General features: G+C 35.0%; 1 protein-coding gene across 2 annotated transcripts; it reads left to right on the forward strand.

Moving 5' to 3' along the window:
• Positions 1–910: 910 nt before the first annotated feature.
• On the forward strand, positions 911–14,743 carry smpx (small muscle protein X-linked). Of its 2 annotated transcripts, none has more exons than XM_073830823.1 (5): positions 911–1,033; positions 6,745–6,809; positions 11,102–11,188; positions 13,091–13,225; positions 13,768–14,743. In XM_073830823.1, exons 2-4 carry the CDS (start codon positions 6,771–6,773, stop codon positions 13,214–13,216), a joined length of 252 nt encoding a protein of 83 aa, XP_073686924.1. In that variant the 5' UTR covers positions 911–1,033; positions 6,745–6,770; the 3' UTR covers positions 13,217–13,225; positions 13,768–14,743. The 2 variants fall into 2 exon arrangements, with proteins under 2 accessions (XP_073686924.1, XP_073686923.1); XM_073830822.1 differs by lacking the exon at positions 911–1,033 and adding an exon at positions 2,935–3,128.
• The last annotated feature ends 2,716 nt before the right edge of the window (positions 14,744–17,459 follow it).

The raw sequence follows: 17,459 nt of genomic DNA on the forward strand, positions 1-17,459 counted from the left end.
GAGATGGTGGTCTAGATAGATAGCAATTACGGCAGCCCATTATGAATACATAAGAGATGCTGTCTCTGGTTTCATAATGCCATGTGCCCATAAGGAGGGATTAATGTAAAATAGACAACAGATACTAAAAGGACAGTGCCATGCTACTAATATTCCACTCACCTTCTATGATCTGCCAATAATAGGCTATTTGCATTGTTTAACCACGCATTTATCCACTTTCAAGTCAGACTGTAATGAGATCTTTGCATGTAATTGTTACTTAGGATTCCAGGATTTAATACTTCGGTTTGACCTGTAGTATATGTGCTGACTGGCAGGATGAGCAGGAAGTTTGTGATGCCAGGTAGAGGGAGGAGAATTCAGGTGAGGATTTGCATAGCTCTGCTGTCCGTAGAGGACACCTTCCCCATCAGCTCTGAGCTCCAGTAAAGGTTTACACTCAGCAGTGGAATTGCAAGGAACTGAGTGAGCAGGATCACACATCAAGTGGCACCAGGTAAGGACAGAAGTTGCTTTAACAGTCTTATATTCTCAGTTTTATGGTTGTAGTTTGATATTTATAGTATATAAATATATAGATATATAGTTTGTTTAGTGCATAGGCAAACATTATACCACTCTGTGCATTCAAACCCATGACTTTGGTGTTGCCTGCACCAAGTTCTGTTACACAAATCTACTTTTCCAGTGAAATTATATGCAACTTGCATCGCTTGTTTATACCTGTCCGGTTGTGGGTCAAAATCAGCCTAGTTTAAGATCTGAAACGCCTCTAAACTGGCAATGCTGCTACCACTGGGAATGGGTCGTCATGTCAAAGCGTGGGCCAATCAGGCGTCTCCCTGGGCTCTGCGTGCTGGAGCCTAAATTAGGTCATGATCTTAATAAGTATTGCCGCTCTGTGATTCTCTGACTGCGTGGAAGAAAGCAGAACAGGACCTTACAGAGAACAGGCAGGGCTTTTGACTGGCCGTCATAGTAGAACACAAAGCAGTGAGGAGGTGTGGACCTCACGCTGGCAGCTGAACAGGTAAGGGCACCGCAGGGTCATGATATCGGGGTCCGGTGTCGTTACAAAGGTTAAAGTCTACTCATCTATCACTATTTACTCGTTCTGAACTCTCTGTTTTCTTCCATTTTCATTATCTGATGTAGTAATGCTGTCATCTGTACATTCTCTCTTAAGTTCAGGCATATTTAGGACATTTCGATCTAGGTTATCCAAATAGACCCATTTAGCACACATTTATATATGCAAATGTGCATCTTACACAAGCTTGGTGGCAATTTCAAAATGCAATATGTATATATATATATATATGTGTGTGTGTGTGTGTGTGTGTATATATATATATATATATATATATATATATATATATATAATAATTTATATAATTATTATTAAATAATAATAATTTAATAATTATTGTTTCAATAAATTTGTATTAGAAATATAGACTTTATTACCCATTTTTAGTGCCTAGTTACTATAAAAGATAAGATGACTAAGCAAGTTGTAATTATTACTAAAAACATTTCAAACATATGCATTAGAAAAAGACTTTAGTTACTCCAAGTTACTTAAAGTTACTTAAAGACGCCTAGTTACTCCAAACCTGTATATATATATATATATATATATATATATATATATATATATATATATATATATATATATATATATATAAACCAGTAATATTAAATTAAACCAGTCATATATAATTACTAATTAATTTATTAATATTTATAGATAAACATGTTTTTTTAAATAACTGATATAACACAATATATAATAATAATAATATATATAGTATATTATTTATTTTAGGGAACAAATAAATAAATACATACATAAATAAATATGAAACAAAAAATAATTATAAATAATATAAATAAAATAATAATAATAATAATAATAATTTTGTATTATTATTGTTTCAATAAATTTATTAGAAATATTAGAAATACAGACTTTATTACCAATTTTTAATGCCTAGTTACTTTAATAATTAATTTATTAGTAATTATAAATAAACTTAAATAAAAATAAAATAAAATGACTAAGCAAGTTTATTTATTTATAGAATTATAATTGAAAAACATGTATAAAACCAGTAATATTTAGATTTTTCCATATATTGTCATATATAATTACTAATTAATGTATTAATAAATATAGATAAACATGTTATATAAATAACTGAACAAATAAATAAATAAATTAATAAATACATAAATAATAAAATATAAAACAATTACAAATAAAATAAATATAGTATAAGATAATATAAAATTTAGGTTTATTGTAATATGTATATTTATGTGTGTTATATATAGATAGATATTAAAATGCAATATTTTATATTATTACTACTACTATTAATTATGTATTAATAATATTCATTATTAGAATCTGTATTTCATATTTTAGGTTAGTTTGTGTATATAAATATTAAATAAATGTTTTATGTATATACAATAAAAATGTAAAAAATTTTATTACAACAGGCAAGTTTACTTATTTTTATTATTTATATAAAATGATTTGAAAATGATCCAAATACCATCTTGTTTCAATAGAAGCAAAATTCACTCGTTCAGTCTCACAAATTTACTTGATTAATGACAGAAATAGGCCATCAAATATGGCATTCTTATTCAAAACTTAATTTCCATGTTTAAATTACATTTTCAATCCCAGATTCTCACTCACAGACTTTTGGACCCGACTGTTTGTGTATATACTGACAGGACTTTGAATGAGCCTATAATGGATCATATATAGCGTCTGTGAAGTGAACAGTCAGGGTGGACAGAAAGCAGGTCCCCTCTGTGTATCACACTACTATTTATAGTGTGAACAAATCCCAGATATGAGCGGAATCCCCTGCTCCTCTACAGCCTGGAGTGAGGAACAGAAAGAGAGAGAGAGAGAGAAAGAGACAGAGAGAGATAGAAAGAGAGAGAGAAGGTGATAAACACAACCAAAACCGGACCACAGAAGTCAAGACGGCTTTAGTCCATTAAGAGAAAGACAAGAGAGAGAGAGAGAGAGAGAGAGAAAGATTGGCATTTGTCCTGTCTGTCTCACAGCGGGGAACAGTGGTTTACAGTTACGCCAGTAGGTACGTATGCAACTTTTGAGGACAGAGGGATGATGTGTGTCTGTGTGTGTGTTCATGTGGATGTGTGAGAAACTGTAACCGTGTTAAAGTCACATTAGATAAAGTGGACTTCTTTTCTTTTACGGCATTACGATGATATAATGAAATGAACAGAATTTGTTTAAATCAGTTTCAAAGTTTGACCTCTTCACATTGACCTTTCCCTTCGCTTCCTCTAAAAGTACTTTTCCTCATTCTTACTAATTTCACAAGTTTCATCGTGATTTATGTATATGTTTTGTTTGCGGAGGACTCTGTGATAATGACTCAGGCCTCTGGCAGGATTCAGGCCTACATAAGACGCTCGGAAACAACAGAGAGGTTTAATTTGAACCGTAACTCTGCTTTTACATAAGCATTAGCGTTACGTGATGATACGCATGTAAATGATATTTTTTCTGTCTGTCTTGTGGTTTTGGCACTGGAGAATCAGATCGCATCTAAACACTGTGATGACGTTTGATGATTTATATAATAAACAGAGTTATTCTGGATCATACATTCAACAAATTTGATGAACAAACCAGTCAACCTTTTGTTGGAAGTTGACCATTTTTAGTCAAATACCCTTTTTTCTAAAATAAAAGAGCAAATCTTGTCAGACCGGTTGGAAAAGGTCTAGAACGTCTGGGAGATTTCCAGTCATAGTGGAAATTTAATGCAAATAAACTGCGCTTGTGAAACCATTCTTTAGAATGCAATATTCAGTGTGAGATTTCAGGATCTGGTGGGGTTTGTGATAGCGTAGGTGGATAAATTTTGAGTCTGAGATGGAAGGTAATAAATCTAGAAAGTACATGCTTCAATTCAATTCAAACAGTGTATTTAGTATTTTGGACATTTTAGGAGGGTATTTTGGAGGAGTGTTGGACAGCTGCTCTGTGAAAGGTAAATTTAGCTCAACACTCGGCAGCAGTGACTCCACACTAGAACTAAAGCACTGCTGTTGATGTGCAAACAACATCCCTGGTAACGGTTGCTCAGATTGTGAGTCCTTACTGACTTGGTTTGGCCTCACCAAGACCTGTATTATGTTAAAAAAAGAAGAGAAAGAAGTATTGCAGATGCATTTCCATGCATGACGGCTGGTACACCAGAGGATTCCTCTTATATCCCAGGTGTTCCCAGCGGGATGTTCCATCAGCAGCATAACCGAGCAAATTATGGGCAGAAAGCTCCCCGTGAACACACAATCAAAGCTCATCTGCCTCCAGCTGTGTTCATTAGGACACTGGATGATTTTACATATTTCCCAACAGCTTCCTGTCAGAGACACAAAATTAGAGTCATTCAACATGCATTCTCCTCTGTCTGAGTGGTGAAGGTGAAATGTGTTTGTTTCCGTGTTGGTAAGTATGTAAATGTCTTCTTTTTAAATTTCCCTCCAGGCCATTCTTAGGAAATGCTGCTTTTTCATTACACAAAATGTTAAGTAACACAAGTATATTTGTAGCAATAGCCAAAAATAGTGTGGGTCAAAATGATCAATTTTTCTTTTATGCCAAAAATCATTATGATGTTAAATAATGATCATGTTCCATTATAGATATAGATATTTTTTGTAAATATCCTACCTTAAATATATAAAAACTTAATTTTGATAACAATATGCATTGCTAAGAACTTCTTTTGGACAACTTTAAATGCGATTTTCTCAATATTTCGATTTTTTCGCACCCTTACCCTCAGCCAAAAATAGTCCTAATATAACAAACCATATATTAATGGAAAGCTTTGAAATTATGTATAAATCTAAGTTTAAACAAATTTACCCTTATGACTGGTTTTGTGGTCCAGGTTCACATATGTTAGATTCATAGAATAATACTAATGAAATTCTCATGTGTACACTGTATATATTTATACAACAGTTCTTTCTGGTATTTAAATTTCATTGGCTGATAAGAAATGTTATATTCAAGTGATATCAGGAATTTTAACCATTTCACCTTTTGTACCACTCTCCTTGCAGTATTTCTCACATTGAGTGCCATGGTGGAGCCCTAAATCTACTTTAATTTTATAAATAATACTGTTTTGTGTCACAGAATGTAGTTTAAGAGTTTTTAAGGCAAAAATACACTTTTAGACTTTGTTAATAAAGGTAACGTTTATTTGAGAATTTGCTTTCTTTTGGAATTTACTGCTGGCTCTGATTTTTCTATAGTGGTTAAACATGAGATATAATTTATTTTGGATAAATCTAACGGACTAAATCTAATCTTAAGTCTCATTAATCTATTATTTGTTCCAGAGCAAATAGTTTTGGCTAAAGGCAAAATATCATCATGTCATATTTTACTTAAAGATGTATGTCAGAGCGCTGCCTTTGTGCTTTTGACTGAATTGCCTAGCAACTTTTATGATGGGTGTTGCCGTTTATTAAATACTATTATTCAGTAAATAATATTTTGTATAAAAAATACTAGTGTTATTTCAAGTAATTAGTATTGGGAAACAGTGTTTGTGAAGGTGATTTTAGTTACATTTTTGCGCCATTAGATGGTGGCAAGAGGCTGTTTTAATGAGTGAGTCAGCAGTAAAGACTTTTATATTGAAAGAGACTGAAACACTTTTGTAAACAAGGAAATTTACACATAAGATGAGCCAAATGCACTGAACAGTGCTGTCATCAGAAATGACCCTCAATAGATGAAAGAATAGTATGACAAAGATATCGCTTTCCTCAGCAGACATTCAAACTAATGTTTTATTGTGAATATGAGATTGAGCTAAAGAATGAATGTTGTATCAGATGCAGGTAATCACACTCGCTCAGTCAATCTCTCTCATAACACTATGCTCCACATAATACACCGATTTTAATAGAGTAATACAATAAGCTTTTAATGAAGCAACTCTTATGCACTAAAGTGACATTTTTGAATTAGAAATGGAGGCTTGGGCTTAGTTGCTAAACTGTCAAACTAAAATTTGAATCCGTAGTGGAAGGAAGTAGTTCTGCACAAAAGAGGGTTATTAAAGACACTCCGTTGATGATACTTATGTATTTACACACTGGTGGCGTCAAACTATTGTATAGTAATAACAGTAATAGTTAGTTCTCTTGAGAAAAACCCTAGTAATCTCATATTTAAACAAGTGATCTGAACAGTCACCAACTAAGCTCAGATATTAAAAAGTTCAATACAAACTCTATTCTTTTTCTTTTAATTTATCTTAAAAATTCAATACAATTCATACTTTAATTAAGCATATTCAGTTATTCGATTATTAAGTCTCTGTACATTTACAATATCAGTAGATATTCCACCTCACGTTTCGTATCCACTATAAAGTGTGTGTAGGTAGGTGTGTGTTATCCCAGCTCTGTCCTCTCCATGCTAACATAAATGATTCAGGGGTAAGAGCTGCTACCTGCTCCTCTCTGCAGGAGTCACTAAGCAACTGAAAGACTATCTACGGGCACCTGAGAGCCGCAGGGGGCTTTGCTTTTCCCCGGCTCTCTGTAACATATACACACATAGCTGCAGACAAAATACATGCATTCAAACCCACACTGGGCCGGTCTGTCTATCTGATCAATGCATTCAGTCTCTTTCTGTCTTTTGTACAGTGGGAACGTGGACACAACTGCACAGAATGTCTCAACAGCCATCATCCAACGTAAAAGCCCTTCAGGTGAGTATTACGCCAGCGGCGTGTGTTTTGTTTGTACGTAATTTAAGAATAGTGTGAGTTTTGAACTTCTGTGTGCTTTTCTTTGCTCAAAAACACTCAAACATGTCAACATTAAATATTTTAATCTGAAAAGCCAGTTCTTCATTTTGAACACTGAGTTAGAGCTGTAAAAACACATTTCAATGTACATTGCATTACAGTACTCACACAAGGCCATTCACAAGTACATGAAATACATTATGGTGTTGATATGTGTCCAGCTTTTGTCTTCTTCTTGGTAGGAAAACATTTCTTATCCAAACAGAAACTATTTATATAAAAATAGACTTGTACACTTTAATTAAAGTCCTTACAGCCTTTTTCCTTTTGCTAACCATTATATACAGTTGATGGGAAAAACTATGTGAACCCTGTGGCTTAAATTGGTTCAAATATGATCTGAATGTGAAGTCAGCTTAACCATATGATCACAAAAAAGATTTTTCATATCTATATTTTACACATGTGAATGTATGTTTTGTGTACTGATGTGACGTAGTTGAAAATCAGATCATGTTATGACCAATTTAAATGCTGACAATCCAAAGGGTTCACTTATTTTTTTCCCTTTTAACTATATGTCTGGCTAGGAGCAATAATGTAGACAGAAAGAAAGATTTTCAACAGTTCACCACAGTGTAGAGAACAACTTTTTACAAACACTGAACACTTCAGCCAAAAATAGACACCCTTTATCTTTCCATAAAAACTCTCCATATACACACAGATCCAAAAAAAAAGCCCAGCATACACAAGATTCAGAATATGGTCCATCAGAGAGCACAGATAGAAGGAAGACTGGTCATGCATGCAAAGCAAAGACAGGAGCACATGGTCACTACTGTACAGCCAACAATCAGATTTCATCCAGCAGCCTATACCTATACAGACAGAAAGCTAGAGAAATGAAAGAAGGAAACAGAGTGAAAAAGACAACTCAAGGGTTTGATGTACTGGACCATGAAAATGCATGCAAAACTAGAGTAAAGCCAAATTTTTAGGAGCGTTTAGGATTGGTTGAGGGATGTTACATGCTTTAATCAAAACAATGAATTGCAAAATGGTGAATTAAGTTGAGTGTTTGACCTTGTGTGACTAATACAGCAGGACAATAAGTCAATTTTGCATTGTAAGATTATTTGTATTATAATTAAACTTTTTCCCCTGCAAGTTTTTTATTACCATAATACAACAAAATTTACATTTTTATGTATTTAATGTGAAAATATAGTTTGTATAGTTCATAATTAGTATTATATTTACACCAAATTAAGCAAATTAAACCAGTCGGATAATGGTAATAATAACTTTAGGGGAAATGTGCTTAACTGACCCTTTGCTACGACAAGCTACACACATGTGACTCTGGACCACAAAACCAGTCATGGGGGACAATTTTTTTAAATTGAAAGCTAAACAAACAAATAAGGATGAACTAATTAATATGGTTTGTTAGGATAGGACAATATTTGGCCAAGATACAACTATGTAAATATCTTAGGGTGCAAAAAAAAAATAAAAAAAATAATAATAATTAATCAAACTCTTGGCAAAGGGTCATGAAAATAATGCTACTTATACAATATTTTGGGGTAAAATGTGGCCTGGTTTTTGTGAGATTTGCCAAAATGATGGGACAGTTGAGAAAAATGTTAATCTACTCTCCTGTCTGTTTTTTTTTGTTGGACAAAATGGCAGATTCGGTTTTGTGATTGGTCAGATCACCTGTCAATCAAACTCTCTGTAAAGAATCATGAAAATAATGCTACTTATGCAAAATTTTAGGGGGAAATGTGGCGTGGTTTTCGTGAGATTCGGCAAAATGATGGGACAGTTGAAAAACATGTTAATCTACTCTCCTGTCTGGTTGGTTTGTCGCACAAAATGGCACATTCAGCATTGTGATTGGTCAGATCACCTGTCAATCAAACTCTCAGCAAAGGGTCATGAAAATAATGCTACTTATGCAAAATTTTGGGGTAAAATGTGGCCTGGTTTTTCTGAGATTTTCCAAAATGATGGGACAGTTGAGAAAAATGTTAATCTACTCTCCTGTCTGTTTTTTTTTGTTGGACAAAATGGCAGATTCGGTTTTGTGATTGGTCAGATCACCTGTCAATCAAACTCTCTGTAAAGAATCATGAAAATAATGCTACTTATGCAAAATTTTAGGGGGAAATGTGGCGTGGTTTTCGTGAGATTCGCCAAAATGATGGGACAGTTGAAAAACATGTTAATCTACTCTCCTGTCTGATTGGTTTGTCGCACAAAATGCCACATTCAGCATTGTGATTGGTCAGATCACCTGTCAATCAAACTCTCAGCAAAGGGTCATGAAAATAATGCTACTTATGCAAAATTTTGGGGTAAAATGTGGCCTGGTTTTTCTGAGATTTGCCAAAATGATGGGACACTTAAGAAAAATGTTAATCTACTCTCCTGTCTGGTTTGTTTGTTGGACAAACTAGCAGATTCGGCATTGTGATTGGTCAGATCACCTGTCAATCAAACTCCCAGTAAAGGGTCATGAAAGTAATGGTACTTATGCAAAATTTTGGGGTAAAATGTGGCCTGGTTTTTCTGAGATTTGCCAAAATGATGGGACACTTAAGAAAAATGTTAATCTACTCTCCTGTCTGGTTTGTTTGTTGGACAAACTAGCAGATTCGGCATTGTGATTGGTCAGATCACCTGTCAATCAAACTCCCAGTAAAGGGTCATGAAAGTAATGGTACTTATTCAAAATTTTGGGGTAAAATGTGGCCTGGTTTTTGTGAGATTCACCAAAATGATGGGACACTTAAGAAAAATGGTTATATACTCTCCTGTCTAGTATGTTTGTTTAACAAAATGGCAGTTTTGGCATTGTGATTGGTCAGATCGCCTGTCAATCAAACTCCCGGCGAAGGGTCATGAAGGTAATGGTACTTATTCAAAATTTTGGTGTTAAATGTGGCCAGGTTTTTGTGAGATTCACCAAAATGATGGGACACTTAAGAAAAATGGTAATATACTCTCCTGTCTAGTTTGTTTGTTTAACAAAATAGCAGATATGGCATTGTGATTGGTCAGATCGCCTGTCAATCAAACTCCAAGCGAAAGGTCATGAAAGTAATGCTACTTATGCAAAAGTTTAAGGTTAAATGTGGCTTGGTTTTTGTGAAATTCACCAAAATGATAGGACGGTTGAGAAAAACGTTAATCTACTCTCCTGTCTGGTTTGTTTGTTGGACAAAATAGCAGATTCGGCATTGTGATTGGTCAGATCGCCTGTCAATCAAACTCCCAGCGAAAAGGTCATGAAAGTAATGCTACTTATTCAAAATTTTGGCTTAAAATGTGGCTTGGTTTTTGTGAGATTCACCAAAATGATGGGACACTTAAGAAAAACGTTAATCTACTCTCCTGTCTGGTTTGTTTGTCAGACCAAATAGCAGATTCAGCATTGTGATCGGTCAGTTCACCTGTCAATCAAACTCCCGGCAAAGGGTCATGAAAGTAATGCTACTTATTCAAAATTTTGGCGCAAAATGTGGCCTGGTTTTTGTGAGATTCACCAAAATGATAGGATGGTTGAAAAAAACAACAACGTTAATCTACTCTCCTGTCTGGTTTGTTTGTCGGACAAAATGGCAGATTCTGCGTTGTGTGACTGGTCAGATCGCCTGTCAATCAAACTTGTGGCAAAGGGTCATAAAAATAATGCTACTTATGCAAAAATTTAAGGTAAAATGTGTCCTGGTTCTCATGAGATTCACCAAAATGATAGGATGGTTGAGAAAAACACAATAATAACATATTAGAAAATACTTCCAGATACTTTCTTCCTAATGTAAAGCTCACATTTGGACATTTTCACATTTAGACTTCATTTTCATAATACATGCTGCATTTAGATGGCACATAATAAAGACCAGACTGAAAAACCCCGGCTGTCCGCATCAGGCCTCAGCAAACAGAGGGATGTCTGTCATCTCACTGTTTTATCTGTGTTGCCCGCAGCTCATTTCCATACAGGCACTTTGCTCTTTATGAAAGACAAACTCCAGCAGGAAGACACGTCCAGCAGGTTTTGTGGAAAGGTTTGGTTTCGACAACTACGACCATTGACCATTGCACAATATTACATGAGCTTAAATGACTTTGGTACTCTGGTGACTGGATTCTAGGCGCGGTTACGGGAGGAAATGAGCAGTGTCCAGGTGTAGCAGCGATGGTAACTGTCTCATTGGATTTTCTTCTCTGTCTCAAAGGCCAACCTTAATATTCCGATGGGGGCTCTGCGTCCTGGAGCGGGACATCCTGTGAAGAGGAGAGAAGATACAGTAGATGCAGAAGAGGTCAGATTCTGCTGGAAGAAAGCTCACATACACACATTTACACAATTTCATAAATAATCAAAGAAATTTGACAGAGACTATTATAATCAGATGACATTTAAATGTAAATTAGTAAATATTTTACATAAAGCTAGCTTATTTTTGGGCCAATTTACTAATTTATTTAGTTAGACAAATTACATATAATTATTTTTTACTAATATACAGAACTGACATTATTTATCAAAATGTACATTATTCCTAATAATGCCTATCATTACAGTAATATTAATGTGGTGCAGTACATTTTATAATGTTTTAAAATCAACATAAATACTTTTATATAATACTAATAAAAAATGTAAATGCATCTTTTTGTATATTGTAATGAAAAGTAATAAAGTTGGAATGAAGCAACAGATGAGTTCTACACTTATTAATGTAATGTGTGCAGTAATTTTTACAATGTTTATTGAAAGTACAAGTACTAATAAACTATTTAAATACACTACCAGTCAAAACTTTTTGATCAGTAATACTGTTAATGTGTTTTTTAAAAAGTCTCTTCTGCTCACCAAGCCTGCATTTATTTGATCCAAAGTACAGCAAAATCAGTACAATTATTCCTGATTTCAAAACTGATTTTTTTCCATCATTACTCCAGTCACATGATCCTTCAGAAATCATTCTAATATTCTGATTTGCTGCTCAACAAACATCTATTATTATTATTATTATTATTATTATTATTATTATTATTATGTTGCAACAGCTGAGTAGAATTTTTTCAGATTTCTCTGATTAATAGAAAGTTCAGAAGAACAGCATTTATCTGAAATAGAAATATTCTGTAACATTATAAATGTCTTTATCATCACTTTTGATCAATTCAAGCTTTTATCACAAGGATGAATTACATTTAAAAATATATTCAAATAGAATAGTTATTTTAAATAATAAAAATATTTCAAAATTTGACTGTTTTTGCTGTACTTTGGATCAAATAAATGCACTTTGTGAGCAGAAGAGACTTTAAAATACAAAAAAAATGTACTGTTCAAAAACTTTTGACTAGTAATAAGAAATATGCGTAAATACACTTTATGATTTTTTAATCACAAGAAAACACAATAAATACATAAACCAAGAAAGATAAGCATTTAGGAGCATATGTTCCTACATAGTAAAGTGAGGTCTAATTTTGTTTATTTTAGATAAACACACAGTAACACAACATAACATTTAAGGGATAGTTCACCCAAAAATGAAAATTCTGTCATTAATTACTCACCCTCATGTCATTCCAAACCCATAAGAGTTTGTTCATCTTTGGAACACAAATTAAGATATTTTTGATGAAGTCTGAGAGCTTTCTGATCCTGTGCAGAAAGGCCCAGAAGTCCCAGTAGTAAGGATATTGTTAAAATAGTCCATGTGACATTAGTGGTTCAATCTTAATTTTATGAAGAAATACTGTTTTTGTACAAAGAAAATGATAATGAAAAATAACGACTTTCTTCAACAATTTATTCTCCTGTTTTAGTCTCCAATGCGTCCTAACATCAGTACCATGACACGTGTTCTCACATGGACTATTTTAACAATGTCCTTACTGTCTTTCCTAATGTGGTAGTTACGTTGATGCCTATGCAGGGTTAGAAATCTCTGGGATTTCATCAAAAATATCTTAATTTGTGTTCTGAAATTCAACTGTTGTCTTACAGGACTGGAACAACATAGGATGTGTAGATGCCCATAGTCACATACAGTAATTGTTTTATGGCATATCATAAAATGTCAGAAATCAATATTAATATCACCCTGTGCTCCTAAAATAAGTTTCATTTTCATTTGATATTTTTTACGTTCTTGAGTGATTTGGAAAAGGCCACTCATTAACATCTCCCGCAATTGTTTTCAAAGCCGTCCCCAGTGACTCCAGAGGAGAAAAAGCCCTTGCCAGGTGCTGTGAAACTCCCAGGCCCCGCCGTCAACCTTTCCGAGATCCAGAATGTAAAGAGTGAACTCAGATGGGTCACCAAGGACTAAACAACACAGGTAAATCTGACAGTCAAATACACACACTCACACCCTTTTTTCCCCCTTCAAGCATTTTTGGTTAGTCAAAAAACATCAGTGGTTCACAATTGTATTTACACACACACACACACACACAAATACGAGCAGAAACAAGTGAGCAATCGTTTTTCCAAATGCGTCACATTAAAATCATCTAGAAAGGCCCCATGCTGTTCACACAAATGACCACATGGTGTCAGTAGGTGTAAATATAGTTTGCACGTGTTCGCGTGCATATGTCAGTGTGTGAGTAGGTGTTTTGTGAGTGTGTAAAGGGGTGTGAGGGCGAATCATGCTCTATTAATACCCCACAGATCAGTGGGGCAGTGAAAGTCCGTCTGTTGTGTGCAGTCCCAGCATGCCTCACCAGACCTCCCAATTATAGAGCACACCATGCTCTGTGACCCACTCCGTGTGTGCTGCAGGAATACAAACAGAATTTGCTAAGCAAACTACCTTGAGCTTATACTATGTTTTTAATGCCGACAGACCCATTTAACTATTTCTTCTTATTTTCACAGGTGACTCCACCCCCATTTTATCCAAGGCCCCCATCCAATCAGGTTCATGCATTTACCACAAAATCCCAGAGAATCGGTCACAACGGAATCAACAACAAGCCTTAATGATGACACTACCTACTGAGGGGGTGGATGCTATCGGAGCAAAGACTGATGGGAATTGAGCAACTTCAAGCTCTGAACCAGGGTTTAGTTTAGGAAATAGGTCATCACTTTTTAAACCTCCCCGTTTCTGTATTTTATTTTAAAATGCACCGTGTGTTTGACTTAAAGGTGTGTTTGACTTAAAGTTTGATTTTATAGAAGTTGTTAATTCTCCTACTAGCATCAATGAATCATAAAACAGACTGAAGAATATATCAGACTGAAGACATTAGCTAGTATGATTCATCTCAAAATTCCTTCATTCTCCTTAGAAAAAAGGCAAATTGTGTCTTAAAACAACTCAAACAAATGTGGCACCATGAAATCAATTTCCTTTTACATCTAAAGGAATTAATCGGCAAATAATTGCTATAAATCTGATTAATTAGTCAGAACGTCATGCTTTTAATTTGATTAAGTTTTCTCCGATTGACAGCCCTACTTATAACGCCTCACGCTGCAGGCTTGTTTTCACTCCCTACACATCTCTTTCTTTATCTATGGCTTTGTTCTTGTGTGTTGCACTACATGAGTAGGCTGTTGCATAATAAAACATGATTTCACGTTCTCTCCAAGAGCAAACCCGTAGGAGGAAGCCAGCACTTGTTATCCTTGAACAAATAGAAGTGGATTTCAAATGCCACACCATCGGTTTGTTATGTACATAAACTGGGATCAGTTTAAGAGTGAAAAAAAAAAAAAAGCTGCTTGTCTCCTCGCCTGTAAATCACATAATGTGTGTCTGTACTGCTCTGTGATCTAGTTTACTAGCAGCAGGTGTCATGACCTTTGGGTGAAAGTGTCCTTATTAAAGATCATGTATTGCTCCTTTGATCAGAGTCGGTCTGCATTAAGAGCTGGGAAAACGTTTCTTTCATTTGTAAAGCTGCTTTGAAACAATGTATGTTGCGTATTGGAGTATGAAGTGAAAGACAAGCAACCAACAAGTGTCCAGTCTACATTGAAATACATTCAAAGCATTCCAGGATGCACCTCACGAAGTTGGCTGAGAAAATGAGAGACTGTGAGTACAATGATATAACAGGACCTGTCAATCATATGGATTTGGAATGGAATTTTTTAGGATTAAGCATCTGGCAGAGGTGCCTGGAACACAGAGAGAGTGAGCAGCTGTCTAGCTAATCACCAAAGCCTTCATAATTCCCTTATTACCCATAATGCAATGCAGAGAAAGCCTGTAGTACTAAAACTTCTAACCGAGAAGCTCTGCATATCTAAACACAAACTGATCTCATGACAAAAACGTACCTACCTGGGAACTTAAGCGCAAGATGCAATATACATACCGCTACCGTGACATATTCGTTGTGAAATGTCTACTGAGTGACACTAAGAGAGCTCGTAACAGATACATACTGAAACTGTACATAAGGTACGTTTCATGTGACGTTGGTTTTGTATGCGTCACCACAGTTCTGACTTGAAATGTTTATTGAGTGGCGCTATAATGCTAACGCTCCATGATTTGTTAAAATAACGTACCATCTGCACTAAACCTAAACCTACCCGATAGTTTAAACAAAAGCGAATGTGACGTAAGAAAACACAATCGCAAGCATGCTGTTTTAACTTATTTTTCAGTCTTGAATTTTCCAGACATTTTTTGATTTAGTCTTAGTCTTTATCTTGAGATGAAAATAATAGTCTTAGTCACATTTTAGTCATTTAAGTCTTTCATAGAAGGACATCAAACAAAAATAGTAATTAATTCGTCTCTCTCTAGACCAAATCAATTACGCTTATGAGAAATTTGAATCAAGGATTGAATTTGGAAAAACTGGAATAAATGATGACAATTTTCATTTCTAGGGGGAGATACAAATCAAAAAGTTTTCAGATACAGATTTATTTAACATGTATACATATATTTAACATCATTTGTTGGTTAACATAATGACACAGATAAGTATTTAATTAGGAATGCTGTCCCTTTAAGATAGAAGACATCCATGTAATACTGACACATTCAGTTTTCACCTACCTGTTTATGTTCACTTAAGCCATAACCGACTGTATTTATGTGAGATACTCAAAACGACATTTTAACTACTGTGTGTGTATTTGAGCACTGAGAACTGATGTATAAAAAAGACATATCAGAGTGATTCCGCCTATCCCACCTTCACTAACTTTAAATTTAATTGACAACGAATTGTGACACCTGGGAAAAATGAGACGTCTGGTTACCTTAACCCCTTAAGGTAACCCCTTAACCCCTAAGATTAGATATGCAAACGCCCCTTATGATCCAATGACAGGGATGCACCTTTTAAAAGACAAGACAGTTCATTTTGAATGTCCGGTAGTCCTCAAATAACATTCCAGTCTCGTCTCGTCTTGTTAACAAAGAAGCGGCATTAATTACATCATAGTTTTTATCATCAGATATTAGTTTTAGCTCCTCAACGTCTCATCTTAGTCACAGAAAAAATGTTTGGTAACGAATATTTTTCGTCATCGTCTTTGTTGACAAAATTAACATTGGTTTCTATTGGCACATAGCGAGCGCAGCGGATTGCTATGGAAGTTGAGCTTAAATGCTCACTCTGAGTATTATGGGGTTGAAAGCGGTGCGGAGAAACTATTGAGAGTGGCTGAGAGGATCAAAAAGTTTGGACATTTTTCGACTTTATGCAAATATCGAGCGAAAAATGCTGGGCGACATCCAATCACAAAAAAAAAAAAAAAAAATAGGCAAGGCAAGATTTTGAAATTTCAGTGAAAGTTCAGTGTTGGCTGAACTGGAGGATTACTGAGCTGAAATCACTTGTCGTTAAAAATCATGTTTTATTTATAGGCTACGTTTCATCATTTAGACTTTTAGGTTGTACCTAGATGGCGCCAATAAAGTGTTTAGTTTGCAAACCGCTGTTCAAAGATTTCATAGGTGTGCTCTGCCCTAAATTTGACATGAAACATATGGAGCTGTAATCATAACGGTGTACGAAAATGATACAAGTGCTTGCTGTTTTAATGCCTCTAGTGTTCATTTCTGTTGGAAACAGCAGTAATATGTACTTATTGGTACATATTTCTTGCAAAAAAACTCCCACAGGTACGTTTTCGTCATGGGATCAGGTAGCCTAAATGTCTTAATACAGTCTTCTCTGCTACCATATGATTTTTATTATACATTTCAGATTGTGTACTTATGAAATACGTGTTAATTAAAAGTAGGGTGACCATACTTCCTCTTTTTCCTTGACATGTCCTGGCCAGGACTTCTAAATTGCCTAAAATGTCTGCATTTTTGCTTTGTTTCGAGGTGTGTTTGACTTGAAGCAGCGCTGTGCAGAACGAACAGTGTATGACATCAAAGTACCGCAAGAGTGATTCGAAAGCATAAGGAGCAGTCTGCTGCAAAACCCAGTGATTTGGAAATCTTGGCCAGGACATGTCCAGGAAAAAGAGGAAGTATGGTCACCCTATTAAAAGGATTTTCTCAGCTACAAGCCTTATGCTCATTAGACAATATCAAAATAGTTCACCATGACCACCAGAGCCAAACAAAACCCCTAACAGGAAGA

Source organism: Garra rufa, chromosome 24, assembly GCF_049309525.1.
Source record: "Garra rufa chromosome 24, GarRuf1.0, whole genome shotgun sequence".
NCBI classification, from domain to species: Eukaryota; Metazoa; Chordata; class Actinopteri; order Cypriniformes; family Cyprinidae; genus Garra; species Garra rufa.

Bases quoted from the DNA above. Each gene is read 5' to 3' on its own strand.
- smpx (XM_073830823.1), top strand. From the start codon at position 6,771: ATGTCTCAACAGCCATCATCCAACGTAAAAGCCCTTCAG. The intron at 6,810-11,101 runs GTGAGTATTACG...TCTGTCTCAAAG, and splicing joins CCAACGTAAAAGCCCTTCAG to GCCAACCTTAATATTCCGAT. The intron at 11,189-13,090 runs GTCAGATTCTGC...TTGTTTTCAAAG, and splicing joins ATACAGTAGATGCAGAAGAG to CCGTCCCCAGTGACTCCAGA.